This window comes from Microtus pennsylvanicus, chromosome 8 (assembly GCF_037038515.1).
Source record: "Microtus pennsylvanicus isolate mMicPen1 chromosome 8, mMicPen1.hap1, whole genome shotgun sequence".
NCBI lineage: Eukaryota > Metazoa > Chordata > Mammalia > Rodentia > Cricetidae > Microtus > Microtus pennsylvanicus.
In genome coordinates, this window is record NC_134586.1 from 19,603,556 (window position 1) to 19,618,273 (window position 14,718).

At 43.3% G+C, this 14,718-nt stretch overlaps 1 protein-coding gene and 1 pseudogene across 1 annotated transcript; one reads left to right on the forward strand and one right to left on the reverse strand.

Annotated features, from left to right (window-relative positions):
* The first annotated feature begins 654 nt into the window (after window positions 1–654).
* On the forward strand, window positions 655–1,360 carry LOC142855301 (mitochondrial inner membrane protease ATP23 homolog pseudogene; annotated as a pseudogene).
* Window positions 1,361–5,960: 4,600 nt separating this feature from the next.
* Window positions 5,961–13,653, reverse strand: LOC142855961 (C-type lectin domain family 2 member F-like). The gene is made up of 5 exons (XM_075982645.1): window positions 13,535–13,653; window positions 11,550–11,681; window positions 7,929–8,113; window positions 7,271–7,377; window positions 5,961–6,328 (listed from the first exon to the last, which is right to left on the reverse strand). The coding sequence occupies exons 1-5, from the start codon at window positions 13,602–13,604 to the stop codon at window positions 6,184–6,186; spliced, it is 639 nt and encodes a 212-aa protein (XP_075838760.1). The 5' UTR covers window positions 13,605–13,653; the 3' UTR covers window positions 5,961–6,183.
* Between the last annotated feature and the right edge of the window lie 1,065 nt (window positions 13,654–14,718).

Genomic DNA, 14,718 nt, shown 5'->3' on the forward strand with positions numbered 1-14,718 from the left:
TGGTTACATGTTGGGTTCCCAGACCTGAACGGTATTTCCGTCATGGTGTCTGTTGAGCTAAGGCTTGGTGACTTGCTAAGTTCTGGGAACGGTATACATTCCTCAAAGATTCTTTGGAACTTTGGGCATTCGTCAAATTATGGATTCACCTGTGTACAGAGGGGTTTTTTTGGTCTCCTTAGAGCCATGTTTGAACAGAATTTATTCTGTTTTCTATAGTGGAGTAGACAGTTGAGCAAGCAAGATCATGTAGTGAGAACTGGGAGCCACCAACCAGTTTTCAAATCATGATACCGATAGTTTTTATTAATTATAAATATTTAGCATAACTTAGGTTTGTTTCTGGCTAGCTCTATTAACTTAGATTCAACCTGTTTCTCTTTATGCACCTTTTGCCTTGGGGATTTTAAACCTTTTCTATTGTTACACCTATCTTCCACTGCTTCTGTATCTGACTGGATAGAGGCTGGTTGGCTTCTTGCCCTGGGGTTGTCTCTCCTTTCTCATCTTATTCTTCCTCTCATTCTTCCTTCTGCTCAGCCTAGATTTCTCCTCCTATTTGTTCTCTCTGTCTGCCAGTGCTACCTGTTCTTTCTCTGCCTAGCTCTTTTCAGAACAATCAGGTGCCATAGGCAGGCAATGTGAAACAAATGAACCATATCTTTCCATAAGTAAACAAATGCAGCATAAACAAAAGTTTCTCACCTTTACACAGCTAAAGTAATGTTCTGCAGCATAAACAAATGTAATACATCTTTGCCTAGCTAAAATAATATTCTACGAAGCCCAGCAGCCAAAGAGTTACTGCTGTAGCTAAGAGACACCAGCCAGAGCTCCCTGGAGCCATTGACCATGGGAAGGCCCCTGCAGGGCTTCCTCTCCAGACTCTTCACAAGAGCTGCCCACTCATGCTCCAGAAGACTCCAGAAAGGAACCCATATTTCCACCTTGATGCTATGAAACACTCAGGTTGTGCTGTTAACAGAGGGAGACACGTTTCTTGTGAAGACTGTGATGGAAACGTCAGCAAAGGGTTCAATACTTCAGCGTCTAAGATGATTTTGTTCCAGAATAATATCCGAAGTCAGGCTCACATGAGTTGAGTCGTCACCCACAAGCTCATTCATGTGTTCAATCATTGTCGGGCTCATGTCCAATGGTTTACCAATGTCAGACATTTGGCATGCTCAGAGAGATCATGAACTTTAACTTTGACATCCAACTCTCTGACTCGTTGTTCAGAAGAAATTGTTTATGTCCATGAGGCTACAGATTCAAGCCACAAGCCTCAGGGGGACTGTTCGCTTGTGAATGAAAGCTTCAGGTTGATTTTGGTTTAAAACAACAATACAAGCATTGAAGAAGGAAAAAAAACGAAACAAAAATGGATCACAGGGAGAATGAGCTGTTGGAAACACCATGAGCAGCAGAGGGCAGACGTGCACCACGGAGGAGCTTCAGTTGAACTTTACAAGGTCAATTTTGCAATGCTCTCCATGTGCAGCTCAGATTTTATTTAAATATTTATTTGAATCAAATTTGGCATGCATCGGTGCCAACAGATTAGAAACCAAATGCAGGTCTAGATACTCTCAAGCGACTGCATTTCCCTCAATGATATATTGCTCTTGCTTAAGCTCCTTGACTTAGGAAGTCTTTCAGGTCCTTTTTGGGATACGGCAGTCTGTGTTTTTGATTTATACTTAAATTCCAGCGTTTTGTCTAGGATCTTGGGCTGTATGCCAGAGGCAGGATATGGGTGAGGATTTATCAGGGTGAGGAATCAAAAGTCACAATCAGGTTGGGACTTGGCTCTTGACTCACATAAGGAATAAAAGGTGACAGTTCTGTCTCCAGGTGCAAAGCCATACAGAGAGTGTCTGAAAGTGGTGAGAGTCAGGATGACTTAACATTTCCCCAAGAGCCAGATGCTGCTTTCATGGACAGAGAAGCATTCATGTTGAATTTCTTAGTGCCACCCTTGGCATTTTACAGGTACCTGAGAGCCTGGGATCAACGAGGATGGATTCCTAGAAGTGCACTTGTGGGTGTTTTGGTCTTTGTGCAAGCAGCACAGAGTGCACTCACACAGCTTCCCCAGCACAGCCTTTGTCACACCTATGGCTGTGGCTCCTAAGCCACAAACCTGTACAGCACAGTCCATGCTTAATTCTGTACTCCTTTGAAACACACGGGTATTTGTATATCAAAACATTTCTAAATACAGAAAAGCTGTACCAAAAAAATAATAAAATAATATTAATAATCCACAACAGGTTTCTTTCTAGGACTATAAAGGGATAGTGTGCTCCCAGGAGGATTCTGTTTCACAGTGCCTTTAAGCAAGATGTTGTTTGCCTGACTTTGGGGATCTTGGGGCTGAGAGATAGAGTCAGGCAGGCAGGTTAATGGATAGATCATGGCCCTTTTTCTTCACCAGTGGACCCACAGTCTCCTATTGAGTATCTTTTCTTCCTTTCCACTTGATCTCTTTGTATATGAATTGGAATCTAGAGAAATTAAAGTTCAGGCAGGGTAACCAAGATCTGGAGAGGCCTCTCTGCTTCCAGAGCCACTTTTCAAGGCAGCCACATTTGCTGCTTTGTTCCCTGGACCTTTGGGGATTCCCTTTTAAGATCTTTTACACTTCACAATGGCATCCTCTCTTGGCAGACATAAGATGTCTCACTTGGCTAGGATATTTTTGTTGTTCTTATTTATTTATTCTCGGTGTGAAGTGAGTACCCCCTCTCTATATAAAGAGTCCCTTGGACATGGGCTATGGCAAGTGAATAGCAACTACCTGTGTCCACAGGGAGGGCATTGTCTTTCTCACAGTGAAGAACCAGAAGCACAGCCCTTTATGCAAAAGGCACTCGGGTGAGGGACTGGACACACACCTTTGCATCCAACGTGAAAGCTGGGTCCCAGCATAGCTGTTCTGTCCTTGAACAAAACTTCTCCCATTCCTCAGGTCTGGTGTTGGACTGCACTGACCACTTTCAGAAGCACAGATACTTCCACATGGTTGTATATCATTGTACTTCCTAATGGTTGGAAGAGCCATTCTGAAGTCATGGAGTGTTGAAGGAGTGGCAGGGCTGCGTTCCTGGCACCCGGCTGCACACATGGCAAGCTTTATACCCAAAATAATTACACAGAAACTGTATTCTTTTAAACGCTGCCTGGCCCATTAGTTCCAGCCTCTTATTGGCTAGCTCTTACATATTGATCTAACCCATTTCTAATAATCTGTGTAGCCCACGAGATGGCTTACCAGGGAAGATCTTAACCTGCAGCTGTGTTGGGTGGGAGAATCATGGCGACTGCCTAACTCAGCTTCTTTCTCCCAGCATTCTGTTTTGTCTACTCCGCCAACCTAATTTTCTGTCCTATCAGGGCCAAGGCAGTCTCTTTATTTAACCAATGAAATTAACACAAAACAGAAGACTCTCCCCCCATCAATGGAGCCTTAGTTTGGTTTTAGAATTTCACTGTCAATTATGTGTTTATGAACTCACCACTAAATAAGAAAAACCTATGTAAGAGCTGACACTAGTAAAACCATTTTCTTCATAACTTTTTCATGACTCACAGGCCATTGGACTGCATCCTGTCCTTCCTTGTCACCATATTTCACTGTATTTGTCAGGGTTCTCTAGAGCAACAGAACTTATAGAATGAATCTTCTCTGTCTATAGAAAGGTTATTTATTAGAATGACTTACAGCTAGTCCAATAATGACTGCCTATGAACAGAAAGTCCAAGAATCCAGAACTTGCTCAATCTATGAGACTGGATGTCTCAGATGGTCTTCTGGAGATGCTGGAATCCCGAAGAAGTAGGCTCTAATGCAGCGGTTCTCAACCTTCCTAAAGCTGGGAGCCTTTAATACAGTTTCTCATGTAGTGTTGACCCCCAATCCTAAAATTATTTTCATTGCGACTTCATAACTGTATTTGCTCCTCCTATGAATCATAATGTAAATATCCATAAGCAGGATATCTGATATGTGACCCCAAAGGATTAGAGACCCACGGGTTGAGAAACACTGCTCTAATGCCAGTGTAGGAATGGACCTGCCAGCATGAGGAAAACAAGCAGGGAAAGAGCAAATCCTGCTGGGCCTGTCACTCACCTGGCCAAGAGCCCACCCTCAGTGAGGCTGATCCAACTAAAGCCATGGTAAAGAGATGGCAGGAGAAAGTGATTTTTTACTGAGATAGGGTGCTTTTCCTTCCCTGAAATTCCTCTCTGCCATTTTGGCCATGCTCTCTCTTTATCTTGCTCTCTTGGTCCTCCTCTCACGCGCTCCTCTGCTCTTTCTTCTCTCCTGGCCAAGTTGAATCTGCTGGCCAGGTTAGGTCTACTCCTTTCTCTCCCCACTGTGGATTCTTCCAGATGCCTCTGGTGCTCTGCCTCATATTGACAATAAAACCTTCCCCTCAGACCTACCTGGAAATGATCTTGTACTCACTTTATTCACTGACCAAACAAAAACTATGACTCAGAACTCTTAATTAATTCACTGACCATTTCTCTTGCCCAGTTATACTTAAGCATGACATAGTCCAAAAGAATTACTACTATATGAGAGGCCCCCAAGCATCTCCTCTACTGCAGGGAGAGACCCACTGTGAAAATCTAACTTTCACGAGCTTCAGCTCCTCTGTGAAGCTCCTCTTGCCCTTTCAGTTTGATTCAGATTGCATTCAATGCACACCTATTCATCCTTCCTTCAGGAGCTCTGGTGTGGTGATTGATTTCAGCAGGTGCACAGAAGACTTGGCAGTCTCTGCAACACTGACCTCTGAACTGGGTCTCAGCAGCAGGAAGACAGAAGTTGAAACTAAAGAGGAAGAATTTCTGTTTTCAGTTCTCGGGTGTTCCCAATTAGCCCCCTTATAACTGGATCCCACTTGTCAGGTGGCTTGTTAACTGTGCCCATTGGAGTAGAAAAGCCACTCAGGAAGCAGATGAAGTACTTTCTTTCTCAGAGAAACAAAATCACAACATAGGAGGGCAATTAGGATGAAGTGTAGGAAGAATCAGCCTGCCCCTGTCTTAGACTTTGAAGCCATGTTATAGTAAAGACAAAATAGGTCCACTCTGTTTATGATTAAACCATAAATTTCTGTTTTCATGGATTGGGCAATGGCCACCTGTGCCCTTATCTACAAATGGTTCTGTACTGCCTGTCCCAGGAATGGGAATCATGCCTTTGTTTCCAAACATTTTTTATAACCATCTTGTAACCCATCTTGGTTATAAAAGGTTACATGAACACCCATTACCACCTTTTGACTCCCTGTTGCCAATGACTACCCCCTTACGCCCCCTTGACAGCCATGTCTTTCTTTCAGGAGCCTGTGATGGGCTATTGTGTAATTTATGTTCTGATCCTATAATCCCACCTCTTTCACCTGTCATGACCACCATTTGGAAACTTCCTACCCCTGAGGTTTATAAAAATCTTGTCTCCCTCAACTGCCATGCTGACCTCTCAAACCCCACTACAGAGGGAAGCATGCTTTTTTTTTTTTTTTTTTGGTTTTTCGAGATAGGGTTTCTATGTAGCTTTGGTGCCTGTCCCAGAACTAGCTCTTGTAGACCAGGCTGGCCTCGAACTCCCAGAGATCCGCCTGCCTCTGCCTCCCGAGTGCTGGGATTAAAGGCATGCGCCACCACCGTCCAGCAGCATGCTTTAATTAATTAATTTGGTCATGAAGATTTGAGTAAGTGATCTTTCTCTTCCAGTCTTGAGATTAGTATGTACTGTAAATAAGATAATTAAAACTGCTAAACACAAAGTAATTTCCATAGGACAAAATATTTATTTATTTATTTGAGAAATAGTGTCACACTGTTTATTTGAAATAAAATGGATTGAAACAAAAGGGGAACAAAATAAACTATGAATAGAACACAGAGAAATGTTATTTTGTTGGTTTTTCGATTGTAATTCAGGTTTATGAAGTGAGTACAAACCCATAGCGAACACTTATTTAATTTAGAATCACCCATAGGCCTCCAAGTACCTGTAGGTATAGTCCTCTCTGATAGCTGTTATCTATGATGTCACCACGGGTTAGGTGTTGATTTTGATAATAGTATAAGATAAAGAAATGAGGCTGCAGCTGTAGATAACATGATACAGGGCTCTCATAACTGCTTTAGCACAGTCTACACAAGCTGTGAGACAACTGCACAATGTAAAGTATAGCTGCTGGGTTTGCTACAAATCCACTTCCTACTTATGTAGTTCCTGCCACTGCTGATCCCACTGTCACTCAGGTAGGCATGTTCTCCTTCTCCTCGGATGAGTGCCCTAAAACAAAAAACAAACACAATGTCTGCAGAGTCGGCCACTGCATTCCTCCAGCAATGATGTCTCACTCGTGTCCACCGCTTGTTTATAGCACGAATCACAGAAAGGCAGAGTCCATGAGGAATCACCAGCACTAGTGTTACACCCAGTGACTTTTCCATTCTCAGGGTTCCATTTGGTGACCACACCTTTCTCACTCATCCATGGTGGACCCTGTACTGTGTGTACAAAGCATTTGACTGGTGCTCTCTGCCATGTCCACATGAACTTCATTCAGCCATGGGTAGCATTGCAAGGGTGGTTTTCAATTCTATCTTGAAGAATTTCTCACATGTATGACAGGGGGAGAAAATGCACTTAGTAAACTCTAAAGGTCTTTACTGACAGACATTCACTGTTCCAGTGAAATGGGTCTGTTCAAAATGCCTATGCTCACATCCAAGTGCTGTCCTGGGTGCTCTTTGATGATGAGACTTTAGAGAAGGTTCCCAATACCAATGGAGTCTGCTTCAGTGATAAGAGCAACTGTGCACATAGCTATCTGAGAAGACTTGTCCAGCAGCTGTGCAGTAACTTCCTGGGGTGTCAGAGCCCTTAGTGGTCATCAGCAGTTCTGTCTGCACCCGACATGGGCAGTTATCAGCAAGGAGAGATTTCCAAGTGCTGAGAGCAGACAGCATCTTCCCCAGATGCCATCATCAGGCTAAAGATTTGGAGTGAAACAACACTAGGTGACTCTAACACATGTAAATTTATCAGGTTGTGGATACTGGGGACTCCATGTACCACACAGCCAGACCCAAGGAAAACCTCCAGCCCAAGGGTTTCTCCCTTTCCAGTTACATTTTCTTCACACGACTCAGCCTTTCACCTTTCACAACCACAATTCACACAATCACAGCACATGAACACAGTAGGAGGAAAAGCATTCTGAACACATACAAGTTGTTATATTCAGTGTTGTTTGTCCACATCCAAGGCTGCTCTGATGACTCTCTGTGCAGGCCGATCCAGGCAGCAGAATCCCCCTTGAATCTATTCAGGAAATTCTGTCAAAAACACAGAAAGGAAACACATGTGTCTCTCAGTTCCAGATGTCCCTTGAGTCTCTGTCCTACAGCGACCTCTCCGGATGGCAGCTGGTTTGAACTGAGGGTCATCAATTGTGGAGCCTAAATAACACACAGTTTTCAGTGGATGCATTTTCCTATCATAACCCATAACATACTGACAACCACCCATCCTTCTGTCACCGAGAAGGGCCCTCGTTGAGTCTGTATTTACAGTTAGTAACAGTTGTCACCTTAAGTTTGCAACACCTGCCAGCTCGGACAAAGACTTGCATGACCACGACGATTCTCAAATGTATGTGTGACCTTGCACGTTGACTATTAGCATTACAGATGAGAATATCCTTGGAATGTCTCAGTGCTACAGCCAGATGTGTTACCATCACAAATGGCACATGCTAATGTGTGTCCCGTGTCCCCCAGTACCTAGGGTGGGAATCTTCCTCATGTTCCAGGTTTAAGCTCTCTTTCTCAAGGCAATACATATTCCACAGGAACAAACAACAAACCAACTCCCGATCCTTTCTTACCAACTCCTCCAGACTGTCAAAGTGAGTAAGATGGGCCCCCAGCTCCATGCAGGAGGTCTGGCTGGATGTCCAGTTACTTGTGTGTTCAGAAAAATAAAAACATTTACTTCCAAATCCAATCCAGTTTCTTGGGCAGGTGAAATGGCCAGCTTCAGGGCTCGCAATGGCCTTTTCTTCCTTTCTCCCTAGAATATGCGCAGTGCAAATACATATCATAGATAAACATTTCCATGTCTTGGATCTTTGGCTAACCATTCAATCTCCATTGTGAGGTGTGTGTTTGACTATACCTTTCATTACTGATCACTAAGAGACTCCTCCTAGCATGGTGGTCTCCAGTCAAGAACCTTCATGTGGGACTTTAAGGAAAAGCTTCTCTTCTTTATATTGTGAGTTTGGGGACAGAATCTCTCTATGTCCCCCTGCCAGGCTTGGATCTCACTCTGTGGACTACACTTGTCCGAATTTTGTAATAATCCACCTGGCTGTGCCTCCTAAGAGCAGGGACTGAAGACACCATACCCTGAACAAAATCATAGTCATTACCCCATGAGGATTTCCCTGAGTGCTAGAATCCTACAGATTGCTTTCCTATGATCCTGCTCCACATCCTGCTTTTATTTAATTAATTAGATTTAAAAAATACCAATCCAAGTTCCCACTCCCTCTCTTCCTTCCATTCCCTCCACACATCCTCCCATGCCCTCAAATCCTCAGAGATGGTAAGACACGTTGCTTTGTGGAAGTTCCAAGGCCCTCCCTACTATATCTAGGCTGAGAAAGATATACAACCAAAGAGAACTGGTTCCCAAAAGGTCAGTACATGCAATAGGGATAAATCCTGGTGTCACTGCCTGTGACCCCTCAGTCTGCCCCAGCCATACAACTGTCAACCACATTCAGAGGGACTAATTTGGTCCTATGCTTGTTCCTTCCCAGCCTATCTGGAGTTGGTGAGCTCCCATTAGCTCAGGTAGACTGTTTCAGTGGGTAAACCTGTCATGGTCTTGGAGCATGGGGGTAAGGTGAGAAGGAAGGGTGGAAGTTGAAAAGGAGTGGGAAAGGGGAGAGTTGAGGAGAACTTGAGGGAATGGGATAGTCAAGATCGAGGAAGGACAGACAAGAGCGAGGAAAAGTATCTTGATTGAGGGAGTCATTATAGGGTTAGCAGAAACCTGACTCTAGAGTAAGTCCCAGGAATCCACAAGGCCGATTCCAACTAAGACCCTAAGCAATAGAGGAGAGGGGCACAATCTTGATTTCCCTCTAGTCAGACTGAGGAATATCTTAAATATCACCATGGAACTTTCATCCAGCAACTGACAGAACCAGAACCAGAAACCCACATAGGAGCACTGGACTAAGCTGCCTAAGTCCAGTTGAAGAGTGGGAGGAATGAGAACACATCCTGCTTTTGTAATGACCAAATAAAGACTCCTCACTTCTCTGGATTTAACTATGGAGAAATACCAGCATGCAAAACAAGGCATGGTCAAATAATTTGCTGATACCAAGACTTTAATTAAAACTTCTTGTTATCATGTACACATACATTAATTTCATATGAATGTATGCTGGCTCTCATTAGAGGCTGTCAGAATGGCAATTATCAAGCAACCTTACAACAGATGTCAGAACTCTGCAGAAATAGGGACACTTATTTATTGCTAATTTGAGTATAAACTGAAACATTCAGGATGGAGGATCCTTTAAAAAGTTACAAATAGGGGGCTGGAGAGATGGTTCAGTGGTTAAGAGCACTGCTTGTTCTTCCAAAGGTCCTGAGTTCAATTCCTAGCAACCACATGATGGCTCACAGCTATCTGTAGTGATATCTAGTGCCCTCTTCTGGCCTGCAGGTATACATGCAGACAGAATACTGAGAATACTGTATGTAAAATAAATAAATAGATAGATAGATAAATCCTTTTTTTAAAAAAAAAAGTTACAAATAGACGTTTGGTGACTCAGCTATGCCACTCCTGGGCATATATGAGAGGACACTACACCATAACACAGAGACCTGCTTGAACGTGTCTACTGCTGCCCTGTGTATAATAGGAGCAAAATGGACCTGACCTAGATGCCCATCAACTGATGAACAGATAATAAAAATGTGGTACATGTGTAACACAGAAAGTTATCCAGACATAAAGAAATAGAAACTTGTAGAAAAGTGGGGGGTGTACAAAGTATAATATTAAATAAGGTCACACAAACTCAGCAAGAAGGAGACCCCATGCACTCCCTCATATGCTTGTCCCCGGCTATAATGTACAGTGTGAACAACTGTGAGAGTGGGCATGGAGTTATATGTAAAGGGGAGAACAAGGAAGGGTGACATAAGGTGACAAGGAAGCACAGGATTAAAGCAAAGAGGCCAAAGTCATAGAAAGTTATAAAAAGTATTACATTTCTGGTTTCAACTTTGCTGGTTTTTTTTCTAATTTATGGCTGATAAGCGTGTAAAAATGTAAATACAAAGAAAATATAAAACCATAACCAAAGCTCTATGGCTTTAGATTGGCTCTGCTAACTGGGTAGAAATTCAGTAAGATGCACAGGGTTTGGGACTTGGTCAGTGTTTGAGTGGTTATGTTAAGGGTGCAGTGTGATGTCTTCATTTGTGAGTCTATAACAACAGAGTGATTGTGTGTGGGGGTATGTGTAAGAATTTCTGAATGCAGGACTGATGATAAAAATAACATTTTTCTTTCATAACTTTCCCTTTTTCTTCCTTTAACAGGTAAGAATGACTACAAGGCTCCTTGGAAGGGCTTCTGAGGATAGAAATAAATGATTTGATAAGAAATATTAAATACTAGAAATGACTATCACATATTTATTTTCAGCGGAGAGCAATTTGTTGTAGCTGTTCCCAGTTCTTATACACACTACCATGAGGCATTAATGAAAGGAACCAATGCAACAGGCCCTGAGGGTGACTGTTAAGTAGAGCCTCCTGACAGTTTACATTATACATACTAAGTCTTGTGAGCAAAAGTTTGTTTGTGTTTAGACTTGTACATTAGTCACTGACATGGTTAAAGTTGATTTTATAAAACAATATCATGAATCATTACTCCAGCTATGGCAGGGAAGCTGTACAAGACTTTAGCACATTATTCTGAATAGTCTAAAACTAAAAGCTGATGAACAGCGTATTTCTGGATCATTCTATTTAATATTTTCAGACCATAGGTGAAAATATTAACTGAAACCATGAATCATGAAGTGGTGAGGTGTTCTGTACCTTCCCCAACCATATTAATCTTCACTGCCCTCACTGCCCCTAGCTATAGAAGCTTCCTTGAGACTCCTACTTGGGTTTTTCTTCTTGTGTTCTGCCTAAATTGTTCCTCCAGGATGACATGTCTCCTGCATCTCTCTAGAGAGATGCTTCTTCCCAGAGATGCTGAGCCTGGCTTCCTGTGCACACCACAGCCTGTGCTGTTCCTTCACTGCATCTTCCTGCTAGACCCTAAGTTCCCAGAGAACAGGAATTTCCAGTGTGTTTTCTCTTCTGCCCTTCACACAGTGCCTGGCTCACAGTGCTCAGCAAGTGTAACTGACAGTGAGTATGTGGACAGAATGCTGCAGAATCTGGAGAATGTCACTCACCTGACAATGACAGAGCCACAGAAAGTGCAATCACAGCTCCAGTGAGGACGATGATCACTACATAGCAGCAGTAAAGCCTAGCAGGAGACACAGGGGAGACGATTCTGAGATGTTGTCCTGGTTGCTCTTTATCTGTAAAATACGAATATAAGAATGCCTACTTTGAAAATTACATAAGGAAAATAAAAGAATCTTACAAGAAAAACGCACTTTACACTTGCCTGCAACTACCTTAAAAAATGTTTGTTTCTTTAAAGAAACCCTGGTCCATAAGGATGGCCATGGTGGAAAGAAGGCCAGATATGCCAGAAACACAGCTTGACCCAGGGTCCTTAGTTACTGAACTAAGAGTAATCTACTGCCTAACCTTGAGGATCCCATGAATCTCAGATCTCACTCGCATGCAAGGATGGACCGTACATCCCATGCCATGTGGGTAGATGAGCAAATGTCTAATCCACAAGGGTGGAGGAGACAAAATTCCTATGGGAAGAAACTGGCTTCAGCCTTTCTAGGGGCAGAAATGACATCCATAGTCCAGAAGCCAAGACTGACTGTCCAGTGGCCTGTATGTGGTGACAGCCCTGGGAAGCAGTGTCTTCAGTGTACAAGACTGGCTCTGGAGATGGTGTCTTTGTTGTAGGCATGACAGGGTAGTCTGTTGGGACATTGGTCAGCCTGTTTTTGAGAAAAGAATCACTTGTCTTTTGCTGTCACCTGCAGTGGGCAATGGCTGAAGGAGAACTGCTTCGTTTCTGTACGAAAAGGGAGTTCATTAATGATGTTTCCTTTTGCTTAGGAAACCCCTTTCTCTCCAGAGTAAGGTGTTGCATGTGCTATGCTGCAGATGTATTTGAAACCAGTGTATATGTTGACTCTAAGACTGGAAGCAAGTGCTAGAGCCCAGGTAGAACACTTAGTTCTGCCACTGGGAAGCTGTGTGAAGGGTAGGGATTTGCTTCTACTAAGTGTGGGCGTCTGGGACTAGTGGCTTTCTGCCAGTGCCCATATCAGAGTAGCTACAGTCAGCAAGAGAGCTTAGGGAATTCAATTCACTGAATAGTAAATCTAAACCCCCCCCCCCAAGAGGCAAATCCCGATGGAGGGGGTGGCATGGGAAGGGAGGGAGGAGGTGAGGTTGAGTTACAAAATGCCCCTTGCTTCTGCTCTCATTCCTCCTGATTGCTGTGGCCCTGTTCCTGCTGTGTCTGGCCTTGGTATCATTAAATCCCACTCCTGACTGGGCACTTTACTTGCAGATCATAATGAAGATTATTTTTGTGGGAGCAATGATGCTTAGTTAGATCGATTTAATTGAACTTTCTGAGTTTACCTAAAAGATACAGGTATTTAAGACAGTAAAGATGATTAGGAAAATGGTTTAGGTTATTGGGACAATTGCTCCAATAAGAGATATAAAAAAGGCAAAAATACACAAAAAGTTACCTTCCCCTTTGTTAGATGTGAGATTTGTCGAGGATGGAAACTAAGAAGGAAGTTTCACACATACAGACCCATGAATTCTGCCTGTGGAAAAACAGACTGATGATCAAGAAAACTTTGTCTCTGTACCCAAACTTAGGCCACAGTTCCTTGGTCATGTAGCTTACAGAATTAATCACAGGCCCCAGTATGAACCTTGAAGAAACAAATTGTGAAAAGAAATTAAATGATCCTATTGTGTATAAAGGAGAACTGATGGTTAGCTGAGCACTCCTTTAAAGTTTCTCCAGAATCCTTGTGGTACACTTGAAGGAGTCGTAGGCAGATGCAGGAATGGACTAAAGTGCCCATGTCCACAATTCCAGGGACTCACTGCTCTGCCCACGAACCCCAGTGCTACATTGTGGCCTGTGGAACATCCACGTGCCCAGGACATATCTGTTTCAGGTAAGTCTTTCCTGCGGTGGGAGCCCACCTCAGGAAGTGCCCTTAGGCTTGTGCCAAGAGTCCCAGCACATCTCCCCTCGCCCTTGGGCTCTCACCTGTCATCTCCTGCAGCTCGTTGCCATCCCTGTTGATGGACGAGGACAGGATGTTCAAGTCCTCAGACATAATGGCCTTAGCGCCTGGCTCTGCGATTCCCCCATTCACCAGGCTCTTAGAATCACCATCTGGGTCTCAACCGACAATTCTGCCGGACCACGCCTCCAGGAAAAAACCGTCTTTCAAACAAATTGGCCGAAAATTCCACCTGCTGCTCTTCATAGGCCTATGGTCTTCCAGCTAAGAGTTGTCCTCTGGCCAGAAGCCACTGGCTCCACCCACAGCCTCCAGCTGCCTTTTCAGGTGTGGCTGGACTTTCAGAAAGCAAGGGAGAAGCAGAGGGGAGAAATGCTCAGGAAGGAATTAACTCACTGAGGGCATCTGAAAGCCAAAAGACAGTAAACTGGTCTACATACAGACAGAACACTCATATGAGGTGAAAGAATGGAATTTTTGTCTCAGGTATAACAGAAATAAGAGGAAAATAAAAATAAGAAAAATAAGAATAAGGAGAGATATAAAGGGAACATCAGGGAACAAATATAACAAAGAACATTTCAAATAATTATAAGGGAGACAGCTGAGAAGACAAAGAAAGGAGAAAACAAGAGGATAAAGAACAGAACAGGCATTGGAGGTGCACACCTTCATTCCCAGCACCCAAGAGGCAGAAGCAGGTGGATTTCTGTGAGTTCAAGGCCAGCTTGTTCTACAGATAGAATTTGAGGACAGCCAAGGCTATTATACAAGGGAAACCCTGTCTCAAAAAACCATAAATAAATAAGTAAATAAATAAATTAGAAAAAAAGATTAGGAAGAGAAAGAACAACCAACAAAGAGAAAAATAAAATAAACTAAGCTTTGGCCCTCAGATACAGTTCCCCCTGTGTGTCTGGGCATCTGTTCAATAGTTTGTCTACCCACATCTCCTCTCTGTTTTCTCTGACTTCCTGGGAGCCTCGTAGGGGCTGGGCCCCTCGGAAGCAGGGTTTCCTTGAGTACAGCACATCCTGCTGAGTAAGGGGTTTATTTTAGGCTGTTTCCATTTGGAAAAAATCTGGGGCTTTTTCAGGTGGTGAACCAATATACTGGCAAAAGGGTTAGAAGACAAAGCAAGTATCTTATAGTGGAGCAAAGGACCTCAGAGGATGTGGAGGGGTTATTTGAGAAGTGTTGTGGGGTG

What these genes read in the sequence shown, in the direction of transcription:
- LOC142855961 (XM_075982645.1), bottom strand. Translation starts at nt 13,604, where the DNA reads ATGTCTGAGGACTTGAACATCCTGTCCTCGTCCATCAACAGGGATGGC. An exon ending in CGAGCTGCAGGAGATGACAG is followed by an intron (nt 11,682 to 13,534) that starts GTGAGAGCCCAA and finishes CGTATTTTACAG; the next exon opens with ATAAAGAGCAACCAGGACAA. An exon ending in TTGACAGTCTGGAGGAGTTG is followed by an intron (nt 7,378 to 7,928) that starts GTAAGAAAGGAT and finishes TGTTTTTGACAG; the next exon opens with AATTTCCTGAATAGATTCAA.